The 25551-nt window shown below is 50.8% G+C and overlaps 9 protein-coding genes across 9 annotated transcripts; 3 read left to right on the forward strand and 6 right to left on the reverse strand.

The window, feature by feature from the left end:
• Nucleotides 1–230: 230 nt before the first annotated feature.
• EDB82DRAFT_73660 (ubiquitin-related domain-containing protein) lies at nt 231–1195 on the forward strand. The gene is made up of 3 exons (XM_025729625.2): nt 231–346; nt 432–687; nt 786–1195. Exons 2-3 carry the CDS (start codon nt 457–459, stop codon nt 849–851), a joined length of 297 nt encoding a protein of 98 aa, XP_025588831.1. The 5' UTR covers nt 231–346; nt 432–456; the 3' UTR covers nt 852–1195.
• On the reverse strand, nt 1189–4223 carry EDB82DRAFT_73675 (uncharacterized protein). The gene is made up of 2 exons (XM_025729624.2): nt 3894–4223; nt 1189–3830 (listed from the first exon to the last, which is right to left on the reverse strand). Exons 1-2 carry the CDS (start codon nt 3976–3978, stop codon nt 1540–1542), a joined length of 2376 nt encoding a protein of 791 aa, XP_025588830.1. The 5' UTR covers nt 3979–4223; the 3' UTR covers nt 1189–1539.
• A 108-nt stretch (nt 4224–4331) lies between these two features.
• Nucleotides 4332–5408, reverse strand: EDB82DRAFT_489380 (uncharacterized protein). Its single transcript, XM_025729623.2, has 4 exons — nt 5103–5408; nt 5001–5035; nt 4831–4945; nt 4332–4736 (listed from the first exon to the last, which is right to left on the reverse strand). The coding sequence occupies exons 1-4, from the start codon at nt 5150–5152 to the stop codon at nt 4631–4633; spliced, it is 306 nt and encodes a 101-aa protein (XP_025588829.2). The 5' UTR covers nt 5153–5408; the 3' UTR covers nt 4332–4630.
• A 394-nt stretch (nt 5409–5802) lies between these two features.
• On the forward strand, nt 5803–8455 carry EDB82DRAFT_521211 (Dynamin central region-domain-containing protein; the record flags this gene model as incomplete). Its single annotated transcript, XM_065609075.1, has 4 exons — nt 5803–5901; nt 5968–6354; nt 6434–8077; nt 8144–8455. 4 exons carry the CDS (start codon nt 5803–5805, stop codon nt 8453–8455), a joined length of 2442 nt encoding a protein of 813 aa, XP_065465748.1.
• A 505-nt stretch (nt 8456–8960) lies between these two features.
• On the reverse strand, nt 8961–13724 carry EDB82DRAFT_489385 (uncharacterized protein). Its single transcript, XM_025729620.2, has 2 exons — nt 12671–13724; nt 8961–12619 (listed from the first exon to the last, which is right to left on the reverse strand). Exons 1-2 carry the CDS (start codon nt 13400–13402, stop codon nt 9140–9142), a joined length of 4212 nt encoding a protein of 1403 aa, XP_025588827.2. The 5' UTR covers nt 13403–13724; the 3' UTR covers nt 8961–9139.
• Nucleotides 13725–13784: 60 nt separating this feature from the next.
• On the reverse strand, nt 13785–16841 carry EDB82DRAFT_551683 (fungal-specific transcription factor domain-containing protein; the record flags this gene model as incomplete). The annotated part of the gene is made up of 4 exons (XM_025729619.2): nt 13785–14264; nt 14315–15493; nt 15556–16603; nt 16720–16841. The coding sequence occupies 4 exons, from the start codon at nt 16839–16841 to the stop codon at nt 14043–14045; spliced, it is 2571 nt and encodes an 856-aa protein (XP_025588826.2). The 3' UTR covers nt 13785–14042.
• A 2318-nt stretch (nt 16842–19159) lies between these two features.
• EDB82DRAFT_521214 (thioredoxin-like protein) lies at nt 19160–19972 on the reverse strand (the record flags this gene model as incomplete). The annotated part of the gene is made up of 2 exons (XM_025729618.1): nt 19160–19231; nt 19283–19972. The coding sequence occupies 2 exons, from the start codon at nt 19970–19972 to the stop codon at nt 19160–19162; spliced, it is 762 nt and encodes a 253-aa protein (XP_025588825.1).
• Nucleotides 19973–21054: 1082 nt separating this feature from the next.
• Nucleotides 21055–23663, forward strand: EDB82DRAFT_423770 (uncharacterized protein; the record flags this gene model as incomplete). The annotated part of the gene is made up of 3 exons (XM_025729617.1): nt 21055–21250; nt 21307–23484; nt 23539–23663. The coding sequence occupies 3 exons, from the start codon at nt 21055–21057 to the stop codon at nt 23661–23663; spliced, it is 2499 nt and encodes an 832-aa protein (XP_025588824.1).
• A 609-nt stretch (nt 23664–24272) lies between these two features.
• On the reverse strand, nt 24273–24637 carry EDB82DRAFT_471950 (uncharacterized protein; the record flags this gene model as incomplete). The annotated part of the gene is made up of 2 exons (XM_025729616.2): nt 24273–24515; nt 24578–24637. 2 exons carry the CDS (start codon nt 24635–24637, stop codon nt 24273–24275), a joined length of 303 nt encoding a protein of 100 aa, XP_025588823.2.
• Nucleotides 24638–25551: the final 914 nt, after the last annotated feature.

A 25551-nucleotide genomic window follows, 5' to 3' on the forward strand; every position in this document is an offset into this window, starting at 1 on the left:
GAATAGGCACCATCTATGGTTACAGTGCCGGGTTTACGTGAAGGGTGCTGAAAGAGCTGAGAAGAAAGAGTCCCGCGCTCAGGCTGCATTCACTTCGTCGAGACGCATCACTCACTCAAGTTAATTGTCTTTTTTTCTAGTTCCCACCAACACATCTTCTCTTCTATCTCTACTCTTACATCATCTCCCATTCAACTACACACACAATCTTTCGTCACTACCACTCACTACCCAACAGCGTGGCCTATTGCAATAGGCTTCCAGCACCTCAAACACTTAACGTGACGAAGTCGTCAACCCCACTTGCTTGGCCTCACCTACCACTGTCAACCACCATCGTGCAAAGGTACTGTCCCATTTTTGTGACGTCTTGCCACGCCGTTGATCTCCTACTCCATTCCGAGCCGCTGCTCACATTTTCGCCATAGAAGCAAACACAAGAACAGATCACCCATAATGTCTGACGAGAACGCGAACGGTACCCCCGGCGAGCAGGCTGCTCCCAACTCGGAACACCTCAACATCAAGGTGACGGACAACAACAACGAGGTCTTCTTTAAGATCAAGCGCACCACCAAGCTCGAGAAGCTGATGACCGCCTTTTGCGAACGCCAGGGCAAGACCACAAGCTCTGTCCGATTCCTCTTTGACGGGACGCGAGTTCAGCCTACGGACACACCGGATGCGGTTCGTTTTACCTTTGTCCACCACACGCCTATTTCTGCATACATATGGCGCAGGTCATTTGGAAGGTCCTGAGCGCGCTGACATGTTACTATTTCTAGCTCGAGATGCAAGACGGCGATACACTCGAGGTACACCAGGAACAGGTCGGAGGATCTTCACTTTAAAGCGGAAAGGAAGCCGGGCGAGGGATGTACCACAAGCGGAGTATATCAAATGGATGAATTAGCCAAACTGCCTGGTCTTGAAACTGGATTCCCACTGTTACAGGTTCGATTTATTGGCTTTTCGTACCTTTGATGATAGCGAGACTGAGGCCAGCTCGACAACTTATTTACGACTGGGATAATACAACCTGATTAACTTACGCATCTTTGGTTCTCGACGCGGTGGATTATCATGCTTGTGTGTGTGTTTCTGTTCAGTTCGAGCGACATGCACGTGCTAACGTCGATTATTGACTTGCCCTTCGTAAGACTTGGGGGTTATTACGTCCCCGCGATATTACGCCAAAAGAACAAAGACCAGTAGTATGAAACAGATTGAATTGGACTATGTATTTGATAGTATTCCGATTTAAAGTTCGCCTACGATACGCGCTTGGAATTCTATCCTATTATAACTGACTACACCAGACAATCGTTATAATACGACTTCACTCTGGTCAACACTCCTTTTCACCTTCAACATTGCAGACACCATTCGAAGTATAAACAAAACATCACAACCCGAACTGTTTGCTCTTGTGAAACTGAGAAGCGGAATGCCAAGTTCATTAAAGCACACTACTAAAGAATAATCAATGCTTGGTAAATATCAAAACACGCACGCCAAAAAAATTACACATCATCATCATTACGCTTTGAGTTCCATTGCTCGGCAGCCAGTGCAGAGCACAATCGTGCCCTCGGGCACATGCTTGGTGAAGATTTGACCGTCGTCGAAACTGCCCTGACACTCAGCGCATCGGAAGCAATGCTCATGCCATTCTCCGCCCAAGGCTTGAATGTACTGTCCAATAACAGCTATACGGCACTTTCTGCACTTTGGTGCTCGTCGCTCTGTACGCTTTGTCTGGCAGTTGATACACCATGCATACCCGTCCTTCTCAATGTGCGTCATGCCATGGTCAAACGGGTCACCACACTCGGCGCAGAAAAAATGGCCGTAGTGCCAGTGAGCACCGAGAGCGACGATGTGCTCACCGAGAATAGGGGTTTGGCAGTGCTTACAGCGCGGGGCGAACAGCTCATGCCAATCAAGATGACAAAAGAACCGGAGACGCTCATCCCCGTCTTCAGCCATGGTCTTGCCTGGTTCCTCATCAAGAGTCTCACCAGCCGCGCGGCGTTTGATACGATCAAGTCGCTCTTGACGGAGATGGTCGGGCTCATGGCTGATTTCCATCGCCTGTAGGTTAGTACCACAAGTATAACAGCTAAAGCACTGCGGATGGAATCGTTCGTTACCGCCCCCAAGAGCCACGAACCGCCCTTCGATAGGATAGCCACATTCGTGACAGATTGTCACAGCTCGCCTGGTGCTGCCGGGTGCTGGAGACCAATGCCCACGAGGCTTCTGTGCGGTTCGAGGGCCTGCTGCAGCAGTTCTTGGATCAGGGAGTGGGCGGGGCCGTGAGGTCGATTCGTTTTGAGGCGCAACGATGGCGGGAATGCCTCCGCCGTTGGTAGGAGAGCCGTCTACAGCGATGCTCGGGGTGTTGATTGAAGGCACCGAGGCTCGAGGATTACTCTGCGTCTCATCTACGCAAATAGACGGGATCTGCGCTGCCGTCGACGCTCGCGGCATCGGCGTACTTTCCGCCGCCACAACGATACTAGGTATCGCCATGGGTTTCTCAGGCTGGGCGAACGAGGACGAGGATCTGCTGGGGGCTGCCGGGAGCGCCCGGTCTGGGGTGGTATCAGTGGACTGGTCCGGGGCTTGCCAGTTGGCGTCAAAGCTTACAATGGGCCGTCCCGGACTGTCACTGACGGCGGTGGGTTCCGGTAGTTTGGGGCTGCGATCTTTCAAACGCATGCTTGTAGCCGCACGGATGTCATTGCTTCTGACTTCCATGCCGTTCTTCCTCTCCACTTTGTCTTCAACAGGGACAATGGCCTCACTCGAGTGGTTGCTGGTGTATAGCGGGTTACGCGACCGCGTCGGAGGGTTGCGGTATATTTCAACCCGCTCCAAAGGCTTGGGCTTTTCGGCCTCTTCTTGAGGTGCCTCGAACCGGACACGATTCGCCGAGGTCTGAATTCGGTTGAGCTTTTCTGGAGATGCCCGACCGGAGAAGCTTATGTCTTGAGACACCGTAGATTCAGGCTCTTCCCAGATCTGGTCCTCAGAAAAGGGTCGACCGACCTCTCCGCTAATGTTCCTCTTCAGGCTGTGACGACGCTGCTCAGGTGTTCTGCGGCCAATGTTGCCGTAAGTTTTGCTTTTGCTGGCCGACCGTTCCACTGGTTCTCTCTGTTCTAGATCGCAACGGCTGTCACGCACGCTGCCCCCAGTCTCGCCCTCTCCTTCCGAAAAATTGCTCTCGGATGGACCAATGCTAGCAGTACGAGCATGGGCGTAGCTATTCTTTCGAAGGTGTGGCTTATAGCGGTAGGGCCCATCGGGACGGGGAGGTGGTGTACCATGTTGGTGTTGCCAGACAAGCTCGGCAGCTTCATCGAGAGCAGCATTATATAGTCGAGTATCGTCATCTGGTGTCTCCTGAACAGGCGATTTCGAACCCTTTCTTATGTCCATTTCCTCCATAGCGTCACGCAATGAGCTTGCTTCCTCCTTCTCCATCCATCTTTGGCCTCGCTCCATGTAGGTGGCTGAAGGAACGACATCGGAGGGTCTCAAAGGGTTTGCTGGGGATGTTGAATAATAGTCGGGACTCTTTCTGCTGATCATAGATAACCGAGAGGCGACACTGCCACCGGCGGTGCTGGGGCTCATCGACTCTTTGCGATCAAGAGTATGCGGCATGTTATCTGGGAGAGAAGCGACATCAGGTGTGAATCGGCCCGTGCTATTGCGATTTAAACTTGAACGGCTGGGTACTGGACGTGCACCAGCTGGTTGAGGTCGTGCACCTCCAGGTCTTGCCACTCGATTTGACCGTAAACCCGCGAGGTAGGTAGCTATCCAGCAGAGGTTGAATTAGCAACAATGATTGCTTTTGTGGTCAAGTTCAAACACCATACCAAACTGATCATCTGTCATGTAGGAAGGCGACGGAGGAGTCACCTTACGCTGCTTGGGCTCGTTCGCCTGCGCCGTAGTTGGCATCTTTGCCGTGCCGCAAGGGATAATGATGTAGAATTAATGAATGTTGAAGAGAATATCCTGTCCGGCAGAGAAAAAAAAAAGGTCAAGAAGGAGGTTAGATGGGAGAGAATGAGGTATTCGACAAGGTATAGGGAACGATAGCAGGTCGTTTAGTAGATACGAGCGTGATACTTTTAACGGACGGTCGCAAATCGAGCTGGCTGGGGTTGACCTGGCAACGAAAGTTGGATGGTGGTTGGGTTGCGTCAGAGTATCACCAACAGCAACAAAATGCTTTTGTCTAAGAATATGAGACTAGGTGAGGATGAAGGCTGATGATCTCATTGACCCGGTATTTTCTCTTTCAGGTGAGTTCGTTGTAGTTGGTTGCGAGAGGTCATTGAATTGGTAGTCGTTATTTATTATACAGAATCTTCCACCGCCATGTGTCCACTATGACTATGAGGGACAGCTAGCACCCAGGTACATAGTTTTCGAGCGGGGAGCTTTGATGTGTATTACTCTCATTTGTTCAAACACCTTCTTAGTAATGAGAGGCAAGGTATTCGCGCTACAGTCAGCCTCTAACTCGCTGTTGTTGGTGTCTCACTTTTTAAATTCCAAGCATATGTTACATATTGGACAGGGAGAGAGCGCTTTGTTTCTCAGTCTCTTATTCCCTGACACCCTTTTCAGCTTCTGGCGCCGCCTTTTCAGTTGAAGGCGGTGGAGATTGTGCAAAGCCAAGGTTCTTGAAATCGTCCCTGGCCATCAGGTTTCTAAACCCGTCGTTGTTAGCGCCTTGCTCCGTCCGACACCGAGGGATTTGCGTCATGGGCCTTTTTTCCCGTCAAGATCGAAGAAGAGGCTCACCTGTCCATTCTGCATGAAAGGTATGCTTTTGCCAGGTTGCGGCATTCGTCGTCATTCATGCCTCGCACCTTTTTCATGCATGAAAGGTATTTTGCCATGACAGTTTTGCACTCGCCTGAAGTTGGTTAACTATCGAGTGAACCATATGCTGTTTCTTTTGGGTTCCTCACCATCATGATCGAGAGGAAAGCTTCCACGCTGCGGCCTGATGACAAGAACACACTTCAGTCAGATCCTACCAACGACGGACGGTATGGTATGCGAGGACTCACGGCGTAGGCTTAGTGGTCGGCAAAGGACCAGGACTACCAAAAGTACTCATATCTCCGTTGAAACTCTTGACTGATTCCTACAGCATATATCAACTTCACTTCATGTCCTTTAACATAGTAAGAAAAGTCAGGCGAATTGTGGCGAACCCCGATAGAGACGTGTCTGATGGATAACAACATGGATACTTTAAGGTGTGGCTAGTGACGTGGCACGGCCTCTCCCCGAACTTATTAGCCAATTACGACTTGTGTCAGTGGTCAGTGCACTAAAGGCCGCCTGGAACCAGGTATCGCAAAGGCCTACCCAAAAAAAAAAACGCTTGGGGGGGTCATTATGCACATACACGTGAATGTTGTAAAACCATGGGTTCTGCAGCACCGGCTGTCTGTTAGTTAGTGTCTCCCCTGCCCGCCCGCGCAAAAGCAAAGTAAAGCCACCTCAGACCAACCCGAGCCTGAACCAGTCCCAGTCCCAGACCGAACCGCATGAACTGTCGGAATTGACGTCGGATTTTTGAATTTTAGCGACGACGCGCGCATTATTCAAGACTTCCTCCGTCTCCTCGTCCTTGTCCTGGGTTTCGTGACGGACTCCTGAACAGATCTTGATTCTTAATCATTTGTTCTATTCTGTTGTTTTTGGCATCTCCCTATCTCGCTCGCTTCGACCGCCTGTCACAAATTCGGCCTCCCAACCACCATGGCTGCTCTCGGCGAGGATCTGCTCACCACGGTCAACAAGCTGCAGGATTTGGTGTTTAACACCATCGGCAGTGACTCTTTGGATCTCCCTCAGATTGTATGCTTTCTTCTTCTTCTTGCTAGACGAATTGATCGTTCTGGCCATGACTGACCGCATATTTAGGTTGTCGTCGGTTCCCAGTCCGCGGGCAAATCTTCCGTCCTCGAAAACATCGTCGGTCGAGACTTTTTACCGCGCGGAGCCGGTATCTGCACTCGTCGTCCTTTGATTCTCCAGCTCATTAACGTTACCGACGATGAAAATGCCCCCGACCCTTCAGCCGATCCTTATCGATCCCCTGGCGCTGCTCGCCGTTCTGAGTGGGCAGAGTTCCACCATATCCCCAACCGGAGATTCAACGATTTTGGCGACGTCAAGCGTGAGATTGAGAATGAGACATCCCGGGTTGCCGGTAACAACAAGGGTATTAACCGACAACCCATCAACCTCAAGATCTATTCTCCCCACGTCCTCAACTTGACCCTAGTGGATCTTCCTGGTCTAACTAAAGTGAGAATCCTTGTGTTGGCGATCTTGATGGCCTCTTGGCTTGTTTCTAATAATTCATACTGATCGTGGTTTACCTCAGGTCCCTATTGGCGATCAACCTACCGATATTGAGAAGCAGACCCGAAACCTCATCTCCGAATACATCGCCAAGCCTAACAGCATCGTCCTCGCGGTCTCTCCCGCCAACGTTGATATCGTCAACTCTGAAGCCCTCAAGCTCGCCCGTCATGTCGACCCTCTTGGCCGAAGGACCATTGGTGTTCTGACCAAGGTTGATCTTATGGACCACGGCACCAATGCTCTAGATATTCTCTCTGGTCGGGTTTACCCTCTAAAGCTTGGTTTCATCGGTGTGGTCAACCGATCGCAGCAGGATATCCAAGGTAACAAACCCATGGAGGATGCTCTCCAGGCCGAGACAGACTTCTTCAAGCACCACCCTGCCTATCGCAACATTTCTACCCGATGTGGCACTCACTACCTGGCCAAGACCCTTAACACCACTCTCATGGGCCACATCCGTGAGCGTTTGCCCGACATCAAGGCTCGGCTCAACACCCTCATGGGCCAGACGCAGCAGGAGTTGGCCAGCTATGGCGACATGCATTTCAGTGGAAAGGAGCATCGTGGCTCTCTCATCCTCCAGCAAATGACACGCTTCGCAAACTCCTTCATTTCTTCCATCGATGGTACCTCGACCGAGATATCCACAAAAGAGCTCTGTGGCGGCGCTCGTATCTACTATATCTTCAACTCCGTCTTTGGTAGCTCTCTTGACACGATCGACCCTACCTCCAATCTGTCCGCCCTCGACATCCGGACGGCGATCCGAAACTCGACTGGTCCTCGACCTAGTCTTTTTGTCCCTGAGATGGCTTTCGACCTTCTGGTTAAGCCTCAGATCAAGCTTCTTGAAATTCCCAGCCAACGTTGTGTTGAGCTTGTGTATGAGGAGCTGATCAAGATTTGCCACACCTGTGGCTCAACTGAGCTTTCACGATATCCCAGACTCCAGGCTAAGCTTATCGAGACAGTGTCAGATTTACTCCGAGAACGACTTGGCCCTGCTTCATCATATGTCGAATCACTCATCTCTATTCAGCGCGCCTACATCAATACTAACCACCCTAACTTCCTGGGCGCTGCCGCCGCCATGAGCAATGTAGTTAGTGCTAAGCAGGAACGAGAACGGAAAAGGCTGATCCAAGAGGAGCGTGAGCGTCGGGAGAAGAGGCGCCTCCAGGAGCTTGAGGTCGAGGGTGATGGCCCAGAAGGCGAGGACGGTGTCAACGGACCCTCCGAGAAGCCCGAGAAGACGAAATCGGGAAGGACCAGGCCTACAAAGCAGCCTCACCGCAGCATATCTCCTGCTGCCTCAGTTCGCGAGAATGGAACCTCAAGCCTTGCTGCCCATATGAATGCAACACACCTCAATGGTCTTCGATCAGCCTCACCTGCTCGACTTAACCAACAGGGACTCGGCGGCGCTCGAGATTCTTTCCTTAACTACTTCTTCGGCAAGGATGGCCAGACCATTGGCGGTCCTCTCCCTAGCCCTGGCGCACTCCCCAATGGACGACATATTAGCCAGAACTCGGAAACCAGTTTCCCCATTATACGCCGCGAGAGAGAATTTGGCCGGCCATCTACAGCAACGACAATGGCTCCCGAGGACGACATGTACGATAGGACAGGGAAGAACTACGGCTTGGCCTCCCAAATGGTAAGTTCCGAGGATCTACAGGTGCCTGGTCTCCTCTTTTCACACCAAACTAACCCCCACCACCAGGGTGAATCCGCGGAGCCGGCCATGACAGAGCGCGAGGCTATGGAGACAGAACTCATCCGAGCTCTTATCTCTTCTTACTTCAACATTGTTCGCGAGTCCATTGCCGACCAGGTCCCCAAGGCTGTCATGCATCTTCTCGTCAACCACTGCAAGGATGTCGTCCAGAACCGCCTTGTCAGCGAACTCTACAAGGAAACTCTGTTTGAGGAGCTACTCTATGAGGACGACGGTGTCAAGAAAGAGCGCGAGAAGTGTGAGAGGCTGCTCCAGACCTACCGAGAGGCTGCCAAGATTATTGGCGAGGTGCTGTAAAGCCAGCAATGATTTTCTCTTGGTTTATGGTACAGGTCACATCATTACGTGACCGTGCCGAGTTGAACTCGACAATAATGAAGAAAAGGAAGACCAATCGACAACAGTGACTCATACATGGATGGATGGATAGATTTAACGGCGAAACATAACTTGGAGAGACCGGCCAATGTCGAACATTTTTGGCAAAGGGCTTTGGGCTCTTGAATCACTTTTGACTGCTTAGCAAATAGGCAGAAGAAGGGGAGAGAGAAAAGAAAGATCAAAGAGAGAAGAAAGAAAAGAGCGTTGTACTTTTGTTCTTCTTATTTCATCATTTTTCTCTCATCTTGTACATCACCAGCCGGCATTGGAATTGCGGCCACACTCAGCTTTGTTTCTGATGATGGATGGCTCTCACGAGAAGAAGGAACACAAGAGGAGGGCTTGTACGTATGTATTGATGGATGTATGTAAAAAAAGTAAATCAAACTCGGCTCGTCTAGCAGAATGTGTACTATGTACTACTTCGTAATACTTATTAAAAACATTAAGTGCATGGATTGATCTAGTATAGTCAGAAATCTCTGTGTACCTACAACTCCCTTTCACCAGATTTTACTAGACTAGTATACATTTAAACATTCTTCTGTGTCCTCTCTTTGTCGAAATGCGGTAAAGCATCAGAATTGAGTGATAGTACTATCACTGATTTCCACGATAGACTGGTGGTTCTCTGGCAATAGATGAAGGATATCGCGGATCATAATCATCGTATGCGGGCCTCGATGCTGATGGAGGGATGGGACCGTTTCCTTGAGAACCAACCCTATAACCTGGAGGACCCTCGACATATCGCTGTGTGGGATAAACGCTTTGCTCTCTCTGAGGCGGCTGAGTCTCAGAGGCATAATAAGGTCTATCATCCCGTCGGACAGGACGTCTGACAAAGTAATCCCCGTTGGGGTGACGAACCTCGACAAGCTCGTATGCCTCTGCAGGGTACTCCGTAAGAGGGCGGGTGTCGCGATGGTCATAGTAAGCTCGGTGAGGGGCAGTAGGTGGCTCTGGTCGATAGTAATATCCTGGCTGTGCGTATCGTGACCGGGGACTGCTCTCCTGATAGCGGAGGCGATCACCATACCATGATGAAGGGTGATCATAGCCACCAAACCCTCGCTCGTCAGGAACACTGTATCTAGGTTCTCGGGGAAGAGTGTTTCGAGCTCTGCGGCCTCGACCAATCTCGCGCCCAGACTCATCCACATACACAACTTCCTCTTCCTCCTCCTCTGCTTGATGCTTTTGGACAGGTGGAAGTTCTTCAACCTCGACGTAACCGAGTGCTGCATTAGCCCTCGCACTGTCTGGAGGATGGTTTTCATGTGGCCGGTTTCCTACTGAGGCGCTCCTGTCGCGATGCTCGACCGGCTCTGTGCCCGAATAACGTTGCTCTCGTGCATCTCGGTGATCAGATGGCAGTTCGTCACGCCAATGTCGAGGTTTTGCACGATGGGAAGGACGATGAACCGCGAGCTCGTGTTCAATCTTGCCTCTGGCACCACGGTTTCCTCTTTCCTTCGCTGACTCGCGTAATTGTTCAAACTCTGACATGGGGTAGTCATCTGTTCTGGAAATATCAATTTTTGCGGGACCAGCAGGTCTGGGCTTGACTGCTGAAGCTTGGTGCGTCTTACGACCGTAAACTTCACTAGCTGGACGAAGAGGCGCTATATCTTGCCCAGACTCAACTTGTGATCGAGCAGGCAAAGACGCAGTGAATAGTGGTGATATTGCTGACTGGAGTTGAGTTGAGGAAAGGAGATGGTCAGGCTGTTGCGTGTTGTCTACCTGCGCAACAGCGTTCCGTAAACGCTGCTCCGGAGGTGGATCGTCTGTAACAAAAGCAGCAGCTTGAGCAGGAAGAATATTCTTGGACCTTGTCTGCGAAGGCCTTGAACCGTACTTGTCCATAAAAGCCTGTTCAAATACCCAGGGGATAGCCTCTTCCACCAAAGAGTATGCACCCATGTCCTCACGCAGCATACCCGCTAACCCAGCCAAGCGCTCTTCTTCTGGCAGTTTAATCATGTCTGTTAGCCAGTTCATTGACGCTAGCCCTTGACTTATGGGCAGGTCTTCGTGTACTGCCTTGAAATGGCTGGCCAGTTTGGGCAGATGAAAGACGTCACTGTCGCATGCTCTACATGCGACTCCGTTAAGCGATCGAAATGTGCGCAGCTTTCTACTTTTCGCTATGGCATCGATGAACATACCCAATGACAATGGCTCATGATGCGTATCTCTGAAAGTTTTGGCAGCATAGTGGATCACCGAAAGGGCCCTGACTGGGGGAGGTATCTTTTTGTTTTGGCCGACCGTAGACCATGCAGAATGAGTAGATCTGGTAATGGTATCAGGTTGGGTTTGCTGAGGCATGCTGGTGGATGTGACACCGTTGATGTCGTTGCGACTAGGATATGGCTCATAATCGATGTGACCAGAGACTGGAGGCACAGGCATAGCGTAGTCGTTCGGATAGTTATGGGAGCCGTGGGGCATTCCCAGAGGGAACCGCGGAGGATTTGAGCCATATGCCGCAGTGTCATTGTAAGGCTGACCTACGTATGGCCCACCGTACGCATGGGCTCCGGCTTGACCGTATGGAGTCACGGAGGGCATCGCCATTTGAGGTTCAGCATGATAAGGTGACATAGGTGGTGCTTCTGAACCATAGACAGGAGGTAGATATCCCATTGGAGGACCCGATTGGAAGTCCGGGTAGGCTTGTCGAAGCGGAACGTCTTTAGACTGCTGAGAGTTGGACGGACCTTTCTCATAGTAGGCCTTTTCCTTCATTCGAGGGTCAGGACAGAAGGGTGGCACCTCTGGCCATTCTGCTCTCCAATGCACTACGACATTGCCCAGACTAAGAGCAGTCGTATGCTTTGCTGCATAGTGTTGAAGTACGCCTTCGAACCCGAAGAACTTGAGCATTCCGGTCCCGCCAGGGCAGCCATTGCAAAGAAACAACTCCTTACGCAGCGGCTCGGTATGAGGCTTGACCTTGACGTCAAAAACCCACTTCATATTTTCCAAAGTTAATCTTTGAGTCCAAGGCCCTTCTGGAGGCTCATCGATTGGCCTTTTCCCAGCAGCGACTAATGCGGCCCTATCTTTTGCAACCTCGGCGTAAAATCGTTTCCGAACATGGAGCAAGGTGTCTGCAGCAAATTGAGGGCAAATCTTCTTCTTGATCTTAGCACCATTGTTCCAACTCTTGATGATCTCGTCCGCATATTCTGATATGCGAGCTCGAACAGGACCTTGTGTTTCATCCCATTCCTCATCGGTAACATCCCTTGGTTCCCTAGCAGGTTTCTTCTCGATTTCCTTCTTGCCGGGTCCCCCATGAGGGACCGGGGTGTTTGTGCTAGTCTGTTTTACCCACTGCTCAGCTTTTTCTCTCTGGGCAAGAAGGCGGGGTTTTAATAGTTCCCAAGCACCATCATCGAGTGGTGTGATGAGCTGGAGAGCTGCCTGAAAGGATGGAATATGGGCTAGGACATCTGCAGTCAGTGGAGGGTCAAGAAGCATGGCCCGACGTTCGATATCAGCTCGCCTTTGGGCCTTGAGCCGAGCGGCCTCTTCTTTGGTTCGCTTTTGTTGCGCTGGAGCCTGTGGTATTTGGACATTTGCTTCCAGTGGTAACAAAGAAGCATGCCGCTCGGTCTTGTTGGATGTTTGCGATTGTTGCTTGTCGGTCTTCTGGGTGGCACTTAACAAAGGCTTATCAGGAAGAGAAGTGGCAGGGAAAGATGTAGTAGGGGCTGAGATATTAGTCTTGGCTGCAACATGTTCTACTCGTAGATGAGCAATTCCACCGGCGCCAACCCACTTCTCCCAGCGAGAGGCGTCCACCAAAACCTGCTTCCCGCGAATTTCCAAACCCTTTATCCACTCTTCAGCGGTAGCAGAACCCAGTGCCTTGACGCTTGTGAACTCTGCCTTGACTTGCTCAACATGATCTGCCCAGAATAATTTAGTCACCTGGGTGTCAGGAGGGAGTGTTCCCATCTGCATGGCACGGGAAGGTATGACATGCATATCTGTGTCCACCAGAATAGGAGGAAGAGCAGGAAGAAGAAAGGAAGGGAAAGTTGGAGAAAGTAATAGATCAATTTCCTGTACCACACGTCAGATAAACACCTGACCGAAGAGAATCATAACACCTACTCTGGCCCCATTCTTCTTCAGACAATTGCCGCAAGTGAAGATAGAAAAAGGAAAAATGGGACAAACATCAGTTGGGCCAGGACCACTACGCCATGCTTCGTTCTTTAAAGATCGGGGGTTCTTCTGACCCTTGGTACCGCACAACTGACAAGATGTAGAGCAGACAAGACGCCACATTTGTAGCTCGGACTTCCCTTTTAGAGGAGCAGGCATGCGGGGCCAGAAAAGCCTCCTTGAAGCTTGCCATACGGCATCTGGCTTCAGGGGCGGAAGGGTTGATGGCATATCACTGGATCGCTGGGTAGAACCAGCAACAGAAGGGCTAAGAAAAACATGAAAAAGTTTGTTGACAATCAACAAACGACCCAGGTCCTTGGGCGGTACAAGAGTGAAGATATGCTGCCATATCTCTCCTGGAAGCTGCTTGGCTCGGTTCACCGCCAGCTCGTGGGACTCTTTGGAAACAGCAGGATCAGCTCCAGCTCCCCCAAGCCTCACTTTCTTGGGTTGCTGAGCATCCGTAGAATCCGGCGACTGGCGCCGTTTCTTTGAAGGTTGGGAGATGTTGTCGAGTAAAGCCGCTGCAGGATCATAGCTAGATGCTTCTGAGGGCTCATAATCGGGTTCATCGGTCATCTGCACGTCGTCCTTTTGTGAAATACTGGTTGTCGATGCTGCTTGAGTCTGTGTTAAGCCAGGGGGTCCTGCCCCTTGATCTTTGATGAAAGTCATTCTTCACCAAATGCGCTACAGAAAAGCGGCAGGACGTATGATAAGGGAAGACTTGGAGACGCAAGAAATATGACTTGATAAACATCAAGCCTGGGATATAGGAGAGTAAACACTTGTCTGCGCGTAGGGAGTACGGGGCAACGTAGAAATCCTGCGTTGCAGTGCAACAAAAAGCAGCAATGAATCAAATGCTCGTATATCTTTTCCTCTTGTATATACAAACCGGAGCTTGTTCGTATATCAGGAATCGCGAAATGTATTCGCGATGTGGTCTGATGTTTTAAAGACCAGGTGAATGAAGAAGGTAACTCGTCCGATGACAAGAATAATTGAATGAATGAATGGGTCATTATTATCTAGACTAGAGGTAACTAAAAAGTCGGGTGGGTTATCGATAACGCTTTCGGGACGGGTCCACCTTGTATCGGCATCACGTCAGGCTCCGGACTTAGTACTAGTTGTGTAGGTAAGAATGCAAATATCACTTTATTGGAGACAAACAATACAGAGTTTCGTGTCCAATATTTCGAAATAGAGTAGAGCTTCTTAGTCCTGCGTTTAGCATTTGTCCCACTTATCGTATTGTACTACAAGGTGCTGACACCTCCTTATCTTACAGGATTGGTCCCTCTCTTGATCATCATTGCATATTGGCATCTACTCCGTTTGTTCCTCCTCCTCCTCCTCCTCCTCCTCCTCCTCCTCCTCCTCCTCCCATTCCCTGTCCTTGTGAATTGCTCCCGCTACGCCCACCCATTGACGAGGTCTGTTCAGGCGACGATTGGTCCCCCCCAGAGCCATATATCTGGAAACTTTGATCTGCTCCCCAGTTGGCCATTTGCGTGTAATTCTCGAAGGCATTCTATCTTAACGTTAGAACATCCCTCTAGTTGTACAAAGAGGACAGCTTACCCAGTCAAAGTTGGCGGCCATGTCCATCCCAGCATTATTGCTGGCCCCCAGATTGCCAAACATGGATGAGAAAGGAGAAGCTGGGCCAGCCCCTGCGAAGCCATCTGTCTGAAAGTCTATACCTTCGGGACCAGGCATGCCGAAATCCATACCCATAAATGCCGCTGGATTAGGCGTCGAGAAGGGGTTGGCTGTCGCGTTGAACTCTGGGAGGCTGTTGGGTGAAACAAAACCGGGAGCCATAGGCGGCGATATGTCAGCTCCAAGACCTAGCATCAAGCCGGGCATTGGAGATGGCACGCCTGGCACATCTTCGTTGCTCGAGGTAGGATCTTTGATTTTGTCCAGCATAATATCGATAACTTTGGCTGCCTTGAACGCTTCCATAGACGTGTCGGCGAGCGTGTTCCAAATCTTTCTCGCGGTTTCCAGACTACCAATCATCTTTGATCGTTGGTCGTCGTTCCACATTGCAGCGCCCTCATCGTCTTGACGAACCGAGGACTGCGCGGCTATGTTGTCAAAGTGTAGATCAAGAATAACCAGCATGGCAGGCAGAGTGAAGTCCTTGGTAGCAATGGATTTGACGAACCAACCCACTGACCGCAACCTTCCATTAGACTGCGACTCCCGGTGCAGAACCGCGAGGTGGTCAAGGGCTGTCAACGACGCCTCGATTGCGGCCCTTCGAGAGTGCGCGTATCTCGGGCTTTGCCTTGCCCTAGGAAGATACTTACGGTGTAATAGACAGAGAATCTTTTGGTAGAGGATATCGACATTGAACCTGGCGATGATTAATGTCACTGGGTCATGAGACCCTTCCAGCGTTGTCAACTTTAAGTGTGGAGGCAACTCTTGCATGATTTGACGCAGTTTGGCATCAAAACGGATAACCTCGTCGTAAGGCACATGCTTGCCCACTTGACCCGTCGATTGGAGGATATTCCCAAGCTCGTTACACAGTCTCGACTTGGCAATCATATACGCGATTGGAGTGGCTACTGTGGATGGTCGGGAAGGCGGCAATTCCTTGATGTCGGGATAAAACTCGTCGTCAAAGATGTTGTTGGGTAGTTGAGTATCGCAATCATTCTCATAGATCATGCTGGGTAAAGACACTTGGTGGGAGAAGATGACATCGGACATTCTCACAAGAGCCCACGTTCGCCGTCTCATTTCCTACAATGGTCAGTGAGCAAATCATCCTATTGTATCTGCGTGCCTAAGTGGAGAAAACCTACAGCTTGAAATGGTGTAATTGTCGGGAACCACTTGGCGTCTCTATGATAGCCCATTCGAAAGGCGATTCGAACAATCAAGGAGACAATCAACCAGAGACCCAAGTCGGCATCCCATCTGGACGAATACTCCCCGAATACATAGAGAATCATGGTCTCAACTGTATACTCGTTGGGCTTTGTATAATCTGATTTGACGAGACACTGTACTGTTCGCAACCGATATTCGTTTGCCAGTTCCAGAGTTCGGCCTCGCCACTCAGGAGGTTCATCGCCTACCTTGTGATAACTCAACATTGCTAGGCAAAGAACTGAGTAAAGCATGCCAAGCCACATGATGGGCGTCTTGTTAGGATCTTGCCAGTGATCTTTCAACTGCTGTTGGAAGGTTGGTCCGTGGATGATGTTAACGGCGTTATCCATAGAGTTAAAATACCGACTGCAGAGCGTTAGGACAGCTGATTTGGGTGGGAGTTCTGCTCGTATTTCGATTTCAGAGGCTGGCGTGGCCCCTAGTAGCAGCGTAGGTCCTTCTCGCGCAGCCTGGGGCTTGGATGACTTGACTCGCTCGTAACTCGACTCCAACTCCTTTTTATGGGAAGTAAAGTAATTTTTTACTTCGGAGATGTCGGCAAGGATGGTGTGCCAATGCTCCTGGCCAACGTATAATGATTTCCCCTTGTCTGTATCGACCTTGAGGAAACCCAAAGAAGTGGCCAGCCCGTCCTCCTCGTCGCTGTTCTCCTCCTCGTCATACGTCATTGCATTTTCATCTTCTCTCTCGACCTTTGCGGAAGATCCGCTGTCCGTGGCGGAACGCGTTGCCGCTCCAGCAGCTGCGGCGGACGCAGCATCTATGTTAGCACCTCCGTGCATGAGGGATAAAACTAGGCCTTCTAAACGGTCAATACGATTCTGCATGTCATCAGGACTTGAGTCTCCTTGACTTTGATTCTTCTTGCGAGAGACTGGTGTAGCGTAAGAGCATGAGCTTGTGTTCATGCCCTCACGCTTCGTACAGTTGCTGCAAGGATGGCTTCTGTCACATTTTCTACTGTGTGTTAGTGATAAGAATCTCGTGGGAGGCTTGTTTAGCTCACAATCTGCCAACACGGTTAGTAGAGAATACCAGCATACGTAGGTATCGTAGGATCGAGATGAACGTACTTGCGTGTCCTACAAGGATAACAGCTAAGAGGGACACGGTTCCTCTTCCTCACAACGCGAAACTGCTCCTCGGGAGAGCGGCCTCCTTGAGATGAGTTGGTCGAAGGGGGTGTTGGGGTCATTCTGGACAAGGGGAAACGAGACGATATATCTCGATAGATGAGGTGGGGGATCTGGTCTCGTGTGTGAGAAACAAGAGATCTGAGGCAAGACTTGTTCAGGTCGAGGGAGCACCAGCACCAATATATCGAGGCTCAAGCGGTTGATTGCACGAGAGAGACTAGGCTATTATGAATGGCTGGATAACAGAACACTGCCGCAACTACGGCAACCCGGTCAGAGAAGACTGTCGTCGTCTGACCAGAACAGACCGGACCGGGACTTGCGGCTCCAAGATTCAGTCAAACACTGGGATGGGCCAATGTTGATGGCTGAACAGAAAGTCCAGTCCAATGCAACTGGAGCCGTTTCGCACCAATTAAGCTCCTATGGTAGGGACCTGGAGGTGGCGTCGGTCAAGTCAAGTCCGACACGTCCGCGCCGCCTTAGAGCTACAGAGTAAGGCAAAGAGTAGGTAGATACACGCAGGATGAAATAGCACGGTATGGAACAGCCTTCTTCCTCAGTGCAGTACAGTACAAGACAGTGATAGCCTAGATAGGACGGCGACAATCCGTGTAGAGTTTGGGGGCTAAGGGAACTCCAAAGTTGTGGTGCTGTCAGCTCTTTCTTTTTTTGTCGACGCTGAGCGAGACGGGAATCGCTGTATGCGACTGCGACTGCGGGTAGCGAAAAAAGCGCCGGTCTCTCAATTGGGGGGAAGAGCGAGAGGCGAAAAATACAGAGAGAAGCGAGAGGCTATAGTAAGGCAAAATGGCGGGTTGTTTTGGGGTCAGGGTTCTTCAGTCCATAGGTAGGTAATGGCCGTAAGCTCAGTCAGCAGAGAGCAGATGACGAGGGAAGGATGGCGATTCCCAACCACAGGAACTGGAGAAGCCAAAGTGTTGACAATAAAGGTGTAGTGCAGTAATGCAGAGGAGTTCGGGGTCTCCGAATGCCTTAATTCTATTATAGAGAAAAAGAAGATCTTTGAGTCAAAAGGTGAAAGAAAATGGGCTAGCTAGGTAGCAACTACTGAACGAACCCAAGTCTGAATTTATGGTCTGAATGTCAGCATCAGCCTTATTAACCCGTAGACAGGATCAGGGGAGCTACCTAGAGCACTGATGCCCCTACCTAAGTACCTGTTGCAATAATTAGGCACCGCAGTTGGTTCAAGGTTTGCGTACTCCTCACCAACATGCATTGGGATTAGACGATATACCTGCTAATCATGGTGGGGCTGGTGTATAGAGAGATGAGGAAACTTATGTTTTTCGCTCCTTTCCCTTTCGCCAACATGGATAGATCCAAGAGCTCAAAACTCGTCTCTACATATCCTACAGTAAGTGACTTGTTATTCAAAGAGCTTCTATTCTCAGTGCTCGAATGGGTATAGCAACTGATGGCGTCAGACATTTGCAGTCTCGTCATTCAACGGGCGTAAAACAACGAGTTCCTCTAAAAAAAGGAACCACAATGGGCTGCTACAAGAGCCGAAAATCCTCAGCAAGGTAGGTAATCTTTGGTGCTACCTCTACGGCTCTAACCTGTTGGCCTGTGACTCATTCTTTTTCTCGCTCATCCTATGGATATTTCGGACTTCGGAGCTGAAGCTTGATTATCACCGATATTTGTCATATTCAGTCACTCCACCCTTTTTTACTTTATGAATTGGGTCGCTCTAGAATAGCTGTCTGTCCAATAATATTCGTCTCTATATCTTCTCTGGTTTGTCGATCATTAGATTACCAACAATCCAGTCCTTAGATTTCATGACAATACTGGAGTGCACAAGCGTTAACTTACATGCGAGACTACAGCACATTGGAAACCAACGACGTGAGCAAGAAGGGTGCGATTGATATGCGGTAGACTCTATATTGCTCGCCTTCTCTGCATTTGTTACTTGTTTTGTCTTCCAATATCTCTGATACCTATTCCATGCAACCTGCTATTCGCAAACGCATATATTCGATGAGGTTTGAGGGCCATAATTCAGATCTCTCGCCGAGAGCCGATACTTCCTTAAGGGGGTATGTTCAAACCCCATCGCCTCCGTTCGAATAACCATGGTCTTGAACAATTCTCGTCCGCCAACACCCAACCCTCCCCAGAACTTCAAATCTTCCCATGGTTATACGCCCATAAACCGTCCTCCGGTCCATCGCCCTCAGAATTGGATGCTCGACGTCGCGCCGCTGAACGTCGCTACTTGAAGGGCCAAAGTCTACTAATAGCTAGGCAGTACGGCATTCAACAACAACCGACTGCAGGGCCACATTCACGCATGCAAACAAAACGTGCATCATCAATCTCATTGCAATGCATATATTCCGTTTCAAGGCGCTGCAGGAGCGTTCACGCTGTACTTGGTAAGAAATTCGGCATCGTTGCTCATCTCCTCTTTGACCTGTTGATTTGTCAGCATGAGGTTAAAGGCCTTACATCAGGCAAAACTTACAATATCCAAGCCGCCAACAAGCTCACCATCGATCCAAAGTTGGGGGTACGTTGGCCAATCCGCAAACTCCTTGAGTCCCTGTCGGACCTCGTCGTCGGCAAGAATGTTGAAGAATCCATACTTGACTGAGTTGTCTCGTAGCAAACCAACCAGCTGCCTAGAGAAACCACACTGAGGTGAGCTGGGTGTGCCCTTCATGAAGAGCATGACAGGTGCGGCCTTGACAAGGTCTCCTAGACGCTTGAAAAGCTCCTCTTTCTTCCTCTCAGGGTCCTGCTCCTCCTCGACGACAGCATTGTTCGCACCAACACCATTAGGGCCGCTTGCTGCGGCGTTTTCGCCCGACTGCTTTGCCTGTGTTTCGATCGCCGTGCGCACCTTGACAGCACTACTGCCACTGACTGTCTCTACAACCTGACCATTCCTCAAAAGAACGAGGAAGGGAACGGCAGTAACATCGTAGGTCTCGCTCAGGTCACTCAACTCCTCTGCGTTGATAGACACCCACTTAGTGGTAGGAGGCTGAGTGTCTGGGTATTCGGAAGCGAGTGTCGACAGGACGGTAGCCATTTGCGCGCATGGCGCAGCCCAAGGAGCGTGGAACGATACGACGACGAGGGTCGTGGGGGGAACAGAGCCGAGCAGCTGCTCCCACTCGGGGATGCTGGTGATTTCTGTGATGGTCGGCATTTCTGGTGATTATTGAATCGAGCTGCCAGGGTTTCGATCTGATAAGGAAGAAGAGGAGAAAAAAGAGACAGAAACAGTAGTTCTGAGGTTGGTATAGTCTAAGGTTGGTAGAAATTGGCGTAGATCCGCGCGCGACTGGGGGGCGAAGTTCGTCTCTCAAAGTTTGGCGGGGTATTGTAATATTGGCAGAAGAGGGAGGGGCAACAATTGGTGCAAATGGAAAATTGGCCAATGTTGCGTCATTTCGTTTGGCTTCCATTTAATTTTCTATCGCTCGCTGTCGGTCGGCTCGGCATGGACAGCGACGGCAGTACTCCGCTGCCGGAGGCTGGATAGATGCATCCGACTCAATAAGCGAATTCGCATCTGTCATGCTGACATCTAATCTTTCATTGGGAGTTCACATCGCTATAACCAGATTGGAAATTCTACCTACTACTACCTTAGTAGGTATTATCTGCTAAGGTACCTCCTAAACTCCAGCATTGGATCAGACATGTGGAGGGGAGGGGAACACGCAGTGCAGTACCTAACTAGAGATAGAGTACAGCTCATACCTACAGCATGAACAGCACAGCTCAACCCCGCTCAATCCACCATAGACCAGCTAGATCCTAGACCGCCCCAAAGTTGGGCATCTCCAAGCTTTCTAGACTACTAAGGTGCCTGGCCTGAGTGCACACGAAAGCTACCTGCGGGCATCAGCCACACACTCCAGGTAACCCACTCTGTTGTACCCAAACTTCCCACCGTCTTCTGGCTTGCTTTCAACTTCCAATTCCCTACCTTCTGCTTCTTCTGAACCCTGAAAGACGAGGCGAGACCACCCACCGTACAGCAATTCCTTTACCTAAATTAGGTGACGCTGGGCGATACCAAGTTATTTAGGCCCAAACCCATCTCCGGCTACGCCTCCGGAACTTATATCCTGTGGAGCTGCCACCGCAACAATAGCAACGGTGTCAACGTCACCCCCCAACCCCCGTCATCAAACTTGACCTTCGTCAGCTTCGTCTCTCCTTCTCCTTCTTTCCCCATTCCTTTCTTGACTTTGAATTGTCATCTCTCAAAGCTCCCTCAAGATGGCGTCCCTCAATCTCTCCATAAACGGCCCGTCCATCAAGAGCAGCTACAATGGCGTCGTCAACGGTCCCCCGCCATCCTCCGACTCTCCCACCTATGCTCATTGGGCACTCTTCTCAGTCCAGGCCCCTCTTATGAGTGCCTTCCAAGACAGCGGTGCCAAGGAAAGCATTCTTAAGGTCCAAAGCACAGGTGGTATGGAAAACATGACTGTATCTCTTGGAACGACCACATGCTAACAAGTACAACAGATGGCGAGCTTGCAGACCTAATCGAGGACTTCAGCGAAGGCCGAATCCAATTCGCTTTCGCCAGAGTCAAGGACCCTAACAGCGGCCTCCCCAAGAGCATATTGATCGCATGGTGCGGAGAGGGTGTTCCCGAACGAACCAAGGGCTACTTCACCAGCCATCTCGCCGCAGTTTCAAAGGTCCTCCACGGATACCATGTTCAGATTACCGCTCGTTCCGACAGAGATCTTGAAGTTGACTCCATCATGCAAAAGGTGGCCGATGCTTCAGGCGCTAAGTACTCGGCCGGTAGCTCTGACGGCCCTCGTTCCAGCGCTCCTCCTCCCGTCAAGACAAAGCCTGTTTTCACCCCCACCACATCCAGCCGAGCCAACCCTATTGTCGCTGCTCGATCCAAGAAGGACGAGAACGTGGACGAAGATGGTTGGGGCGCTGACGCTCCTCCCGTCACAAGGACTAAGATTGAAAAAGTCGAGTCCGCTTACAAGCCCACAAAGGTCAATATTGCCGATCTCAGCAAGCAACCGACCGCGACTACCAGTGGAGGTGCCCCTATCAACCGAGATGAGACACCTGGCGATGTGGTTAAGGGCGGTTACCAACCCGTTGGCAAGGTCGATATCGCCGCTCTTCGCGCTCAGGCTCAGAAGGACAAGGACGACAGACCGACTCCTGTGAAGGGTTCTTACGAGCCTGTTGGAAAGGTCGACATTGCGGCAATCCGCGCACAGGCAAAGAAGCCCGCCGCTTCCGAAGAGCCCGAGGAAGGCGAGCCACGAGCCGTTTCCCAGCGCATGGCTGCCTTCTCGCAGCCGTCCCAATCTGAGCGCATGACATCGCTCCCGAAACCCAAAGTTGCCAACAAATTTGGAGCTGCCGCAAGCTTTTCAGGTACCAAGGCTCCCGCACCCGGTGGCCTGGGCTTTGGAGCTCCTGCTCCCGAGAAATCTGCCCCTGTTGGTGCTGCGAGCCGCACGTTTGCGGACCAAGGTGGAAAGACTCCAGCCCAGCTCTGGGCTGAGCGAAAGGCTAGGGAAAGGGGAGAATCTGTCGGTAGCAATAACGCTCCCGCTCCGGCTGAAAGTGCTTCTCCCGTCCAGCCCCAGAAGAGCGGAAACGAGTGGAAGAGTGGATACGCTGGTAAGAGCTGGGCTCCCGTTCAGACTGGAGATTATGGAAGGGGTGTTCCTGGACAGATAAGTCAAGAGAACACGGGTGAACAGGCGGAGACACCAGCATCGCCATCGGGGGTGTCTGCTCTGCGAGACAGATTCAAGGACACTATGCCTATCAGTGCTGGAGCTCCTCCTCCTCCTTCAGCCCGTCCTGCACAGGACGACGATTCACCACCGCCACCAGTTCCTGGTGATTCCCGGCCTTCTGGGGGCTTTGCTCTCCCTGGTCTGCCCAATCGACCCATGCCCAAAGACGAGCAGTCAGATGACGAGCGGGAGGACCCCTCAGCTTATGAGACAGCAGCAGAACGGGGACGGTCTCCTTCACCCCCTCGCATTGCTGTACCTGTCAGCCGTGGACCCGAGCCTGACGTTGGCACCCCTCCTGAGCAGCGTGCTCCTCCTCCACTCCCCCCTAGCCAAATCGATGTGCCCAAGGAGTCAGAACTTGCTGATGACAAGGAGGTTTCCACGACCGCCCGCTTCGCTGGTGGTGCGGCTGCGGGTGTTGCTGTAGGAGCTGCTGCCGGCGTTGGAGTCGCTGCCGCCGCTGGTGCTTTCGATCGTGAGCCTAGCCCCGAACCCCAGCATGAGCCCGAGCCCGAGCCCGAACGCGCTCCTTCACCTGCTACTCAACCAACTCAAGAGACTCAGGGCGGTTACCGTGCTGTGATTCAATACGACTACGAGAAGGCCGAGGACAACGAGATCGAACTGGTCGAGGGCGACATTGTCACCAACATTGAGATGGTGGATGAGGATTGGTGGATGGGTACCAACTCCCGAGGTGAGAGCGGTCTCTTCCCTAGCAACTACGTCGAGTTGATCGGAGACGACGAGCCCGAGCAACCGGCTTCCGCTGCGGCACCACCTCCTCCCCCTGTCCCTGCGGCCGAGCCCGAGCCCGAGCCTCAGCCCGAGCCTCAGGCTCCCGCCGCCGCTCAGGCAGATGCTGGTCACACGGCCGTTGCCCTTTACGATTATGAGGCTGCGGAAGATAATGGTAAGAACAAATGCCCAACATGGGTCATGAAATATTGCTAACCATGACTTGTAGAACTAAGCTTCCCCGAAGACGCCACAATCACCAACCTTGAGTTCCCTGACGAGGATTGGTGGTTTGGTCAATATAACGGCCAGACTGGTCTCTTCCCGGCCAACTACGTCCAGCTTAACCAGTAAATCTGGGACTCTTTTTTTTATAGCAATAGTTGAGCGCATTGATTGGGTTCAACTTACAAAACTTAACAGTAGATACGACTTGACGCAATCAGCTCGCGTACAGATTCAAACAGATGATTCATTGTTCTATATCCATATAAATTGGATTTTCATCAAAATCTCGATTGCGTTTACAGTGTTTGTGATTTGTTTGCATGCATCAGTGAATCACACACAGCCGACAACCGAGCCTTATGGAGCATCGACCATTCGTCCGTCACAGCCATGGGCTCTCAACTCCATCCATTTTCATATCGAAGCATATTACAGAATCCAAAAGGCAGGGTATTCATGACGGTATTTCAAATTCAATAAATAAGAGTCGTTTGTTTTTGTTCTTTCTTGGTCTTAACTCTTTTAGAGTAGGACCTATCAAACGTATCGTAAAAATCGTATCCATGGTGATCGGTGTTGGACACTCAGCAGAGACAATCGCAACATTCCATGCTAAAAAGATAAAAAAAAACCGGCCTGTTAGTAACGTGTATAGAACTTCGAGGTGGACAACACGCGACGCTGAATTAGTGCTAGCAAGCAGCACTGATGACGCCAATGACTTTTGTCAATAACTTACCAGCATTCACATCCTTCTTCAGCAACACAGCAGCAGCACAGAGCTGCCAGACAACCTGCTAGACAACCGCCGCCGCCTCCCTTTCCACCACTCTGCTGAGGGGGTGCTTGTTGATATTGCATAGGAGCTTGGCCTTGCGGTGGGCCATAGTATTGTCCTTGTGGAGGACCGTATTGTCCCTGAGGAGGCCCATACTGGCCTTGAGGAGGACCGTATTGGCCTTGGGGAGGGCCGTAGGACTGTTGAATAGAACGGTTAGCAACTGCGACTGAGTTTGAGGGATTGCGCCTGGACAGCATACAGGTTGGGGTTGCTGGGGGTAGCCGCCGCCGCCGCCGCCGTAGTAATCTTGAGCAGACATGATTATCAAAAGATGGAGCTGTTGTCGATGCGATTGGGATGTGCTGAATGTTGCGGCCAATTGTTATATAGGGAGGAAGGTGAGATAACCGCCTGTAATGGAAAGAAAAAAAGGGGAAGACGATGGTAGAGATGAGAAAGTGTGTTGCGCCCGCGAAATGTTATGTAGGTCTGTAGAAGTGAGGTCACGGGCGATGGAGCTAGACTGCAACAACAGCCACACAAGTCCAAGTCACCCAATCAAGGGATTTCCAAGGATGTTGCAAAAAGCTATGTACATACAATGCTGCAAGCACCTACCTACCTGCGCTAAGGGTCTTTCTGCGGGGAGTCCGTCCTTGAAGATCGGTAAGACGGCAACTCAATGAGAGATATCGCTGTTCGCAGTACATGGATATTGTAGGCAGGTAGCTAGGTAGGTACATAACTGCACTCAGGATAGGCAATGTACTAGGGTACTGATAATCAATCAATTGATGTTATTTTCAATGAAGTGAAGTGTCACAATCTTCGGGGCCAGCCACAGCCTCAGTAGTGTTCCATGGTAACCATGTCTCGACAGCTGTATTCTCGACTAGCTGCAAGTCATGGCCGAGTTCTTGCCTTGACATACGCGTAAACTGCGCCCGGATCGTCCGTGCCGTTCTTACCGAGAAAAAGCCACTTCCTCGCCCGCCACGTTGACTTTCAAAGATGTTTGTTGACTGGCGTCAGGGTCGCAAAATGAGGGACTGTCAATGGTAGACACATGACTACCATGAGGAAATAATTTTCGGGTCAGTTATACGAGCTGAATTCAGCTTCTCTACTGTTTACCTCAATAACCCAACTTTCCCACCACCTGCTTGTTGGGAAGGATTGGTTAGCGGACATTTATGGGCCGAATACTGGATTAAAGTCACGTGTATCCCTGAG

The sequence above is a fragment of the Fusarium venenatum genome, assembly GCF_020744135.1.
Source record: "Fusarium venenatum strain MPI-CAGE-CH-0201 chromosome Unknown EDB82scaffold_1, whole genome shotgun sequence".
In the NCBI taxonomy this organism is placed as follows: domain Eukaryota; kingdom Fungi; phylum Ascomycota; class Sordariomycetes; order Hypocreales; family Nectriaceae; genus Fusarium; species Fusarium venenatum.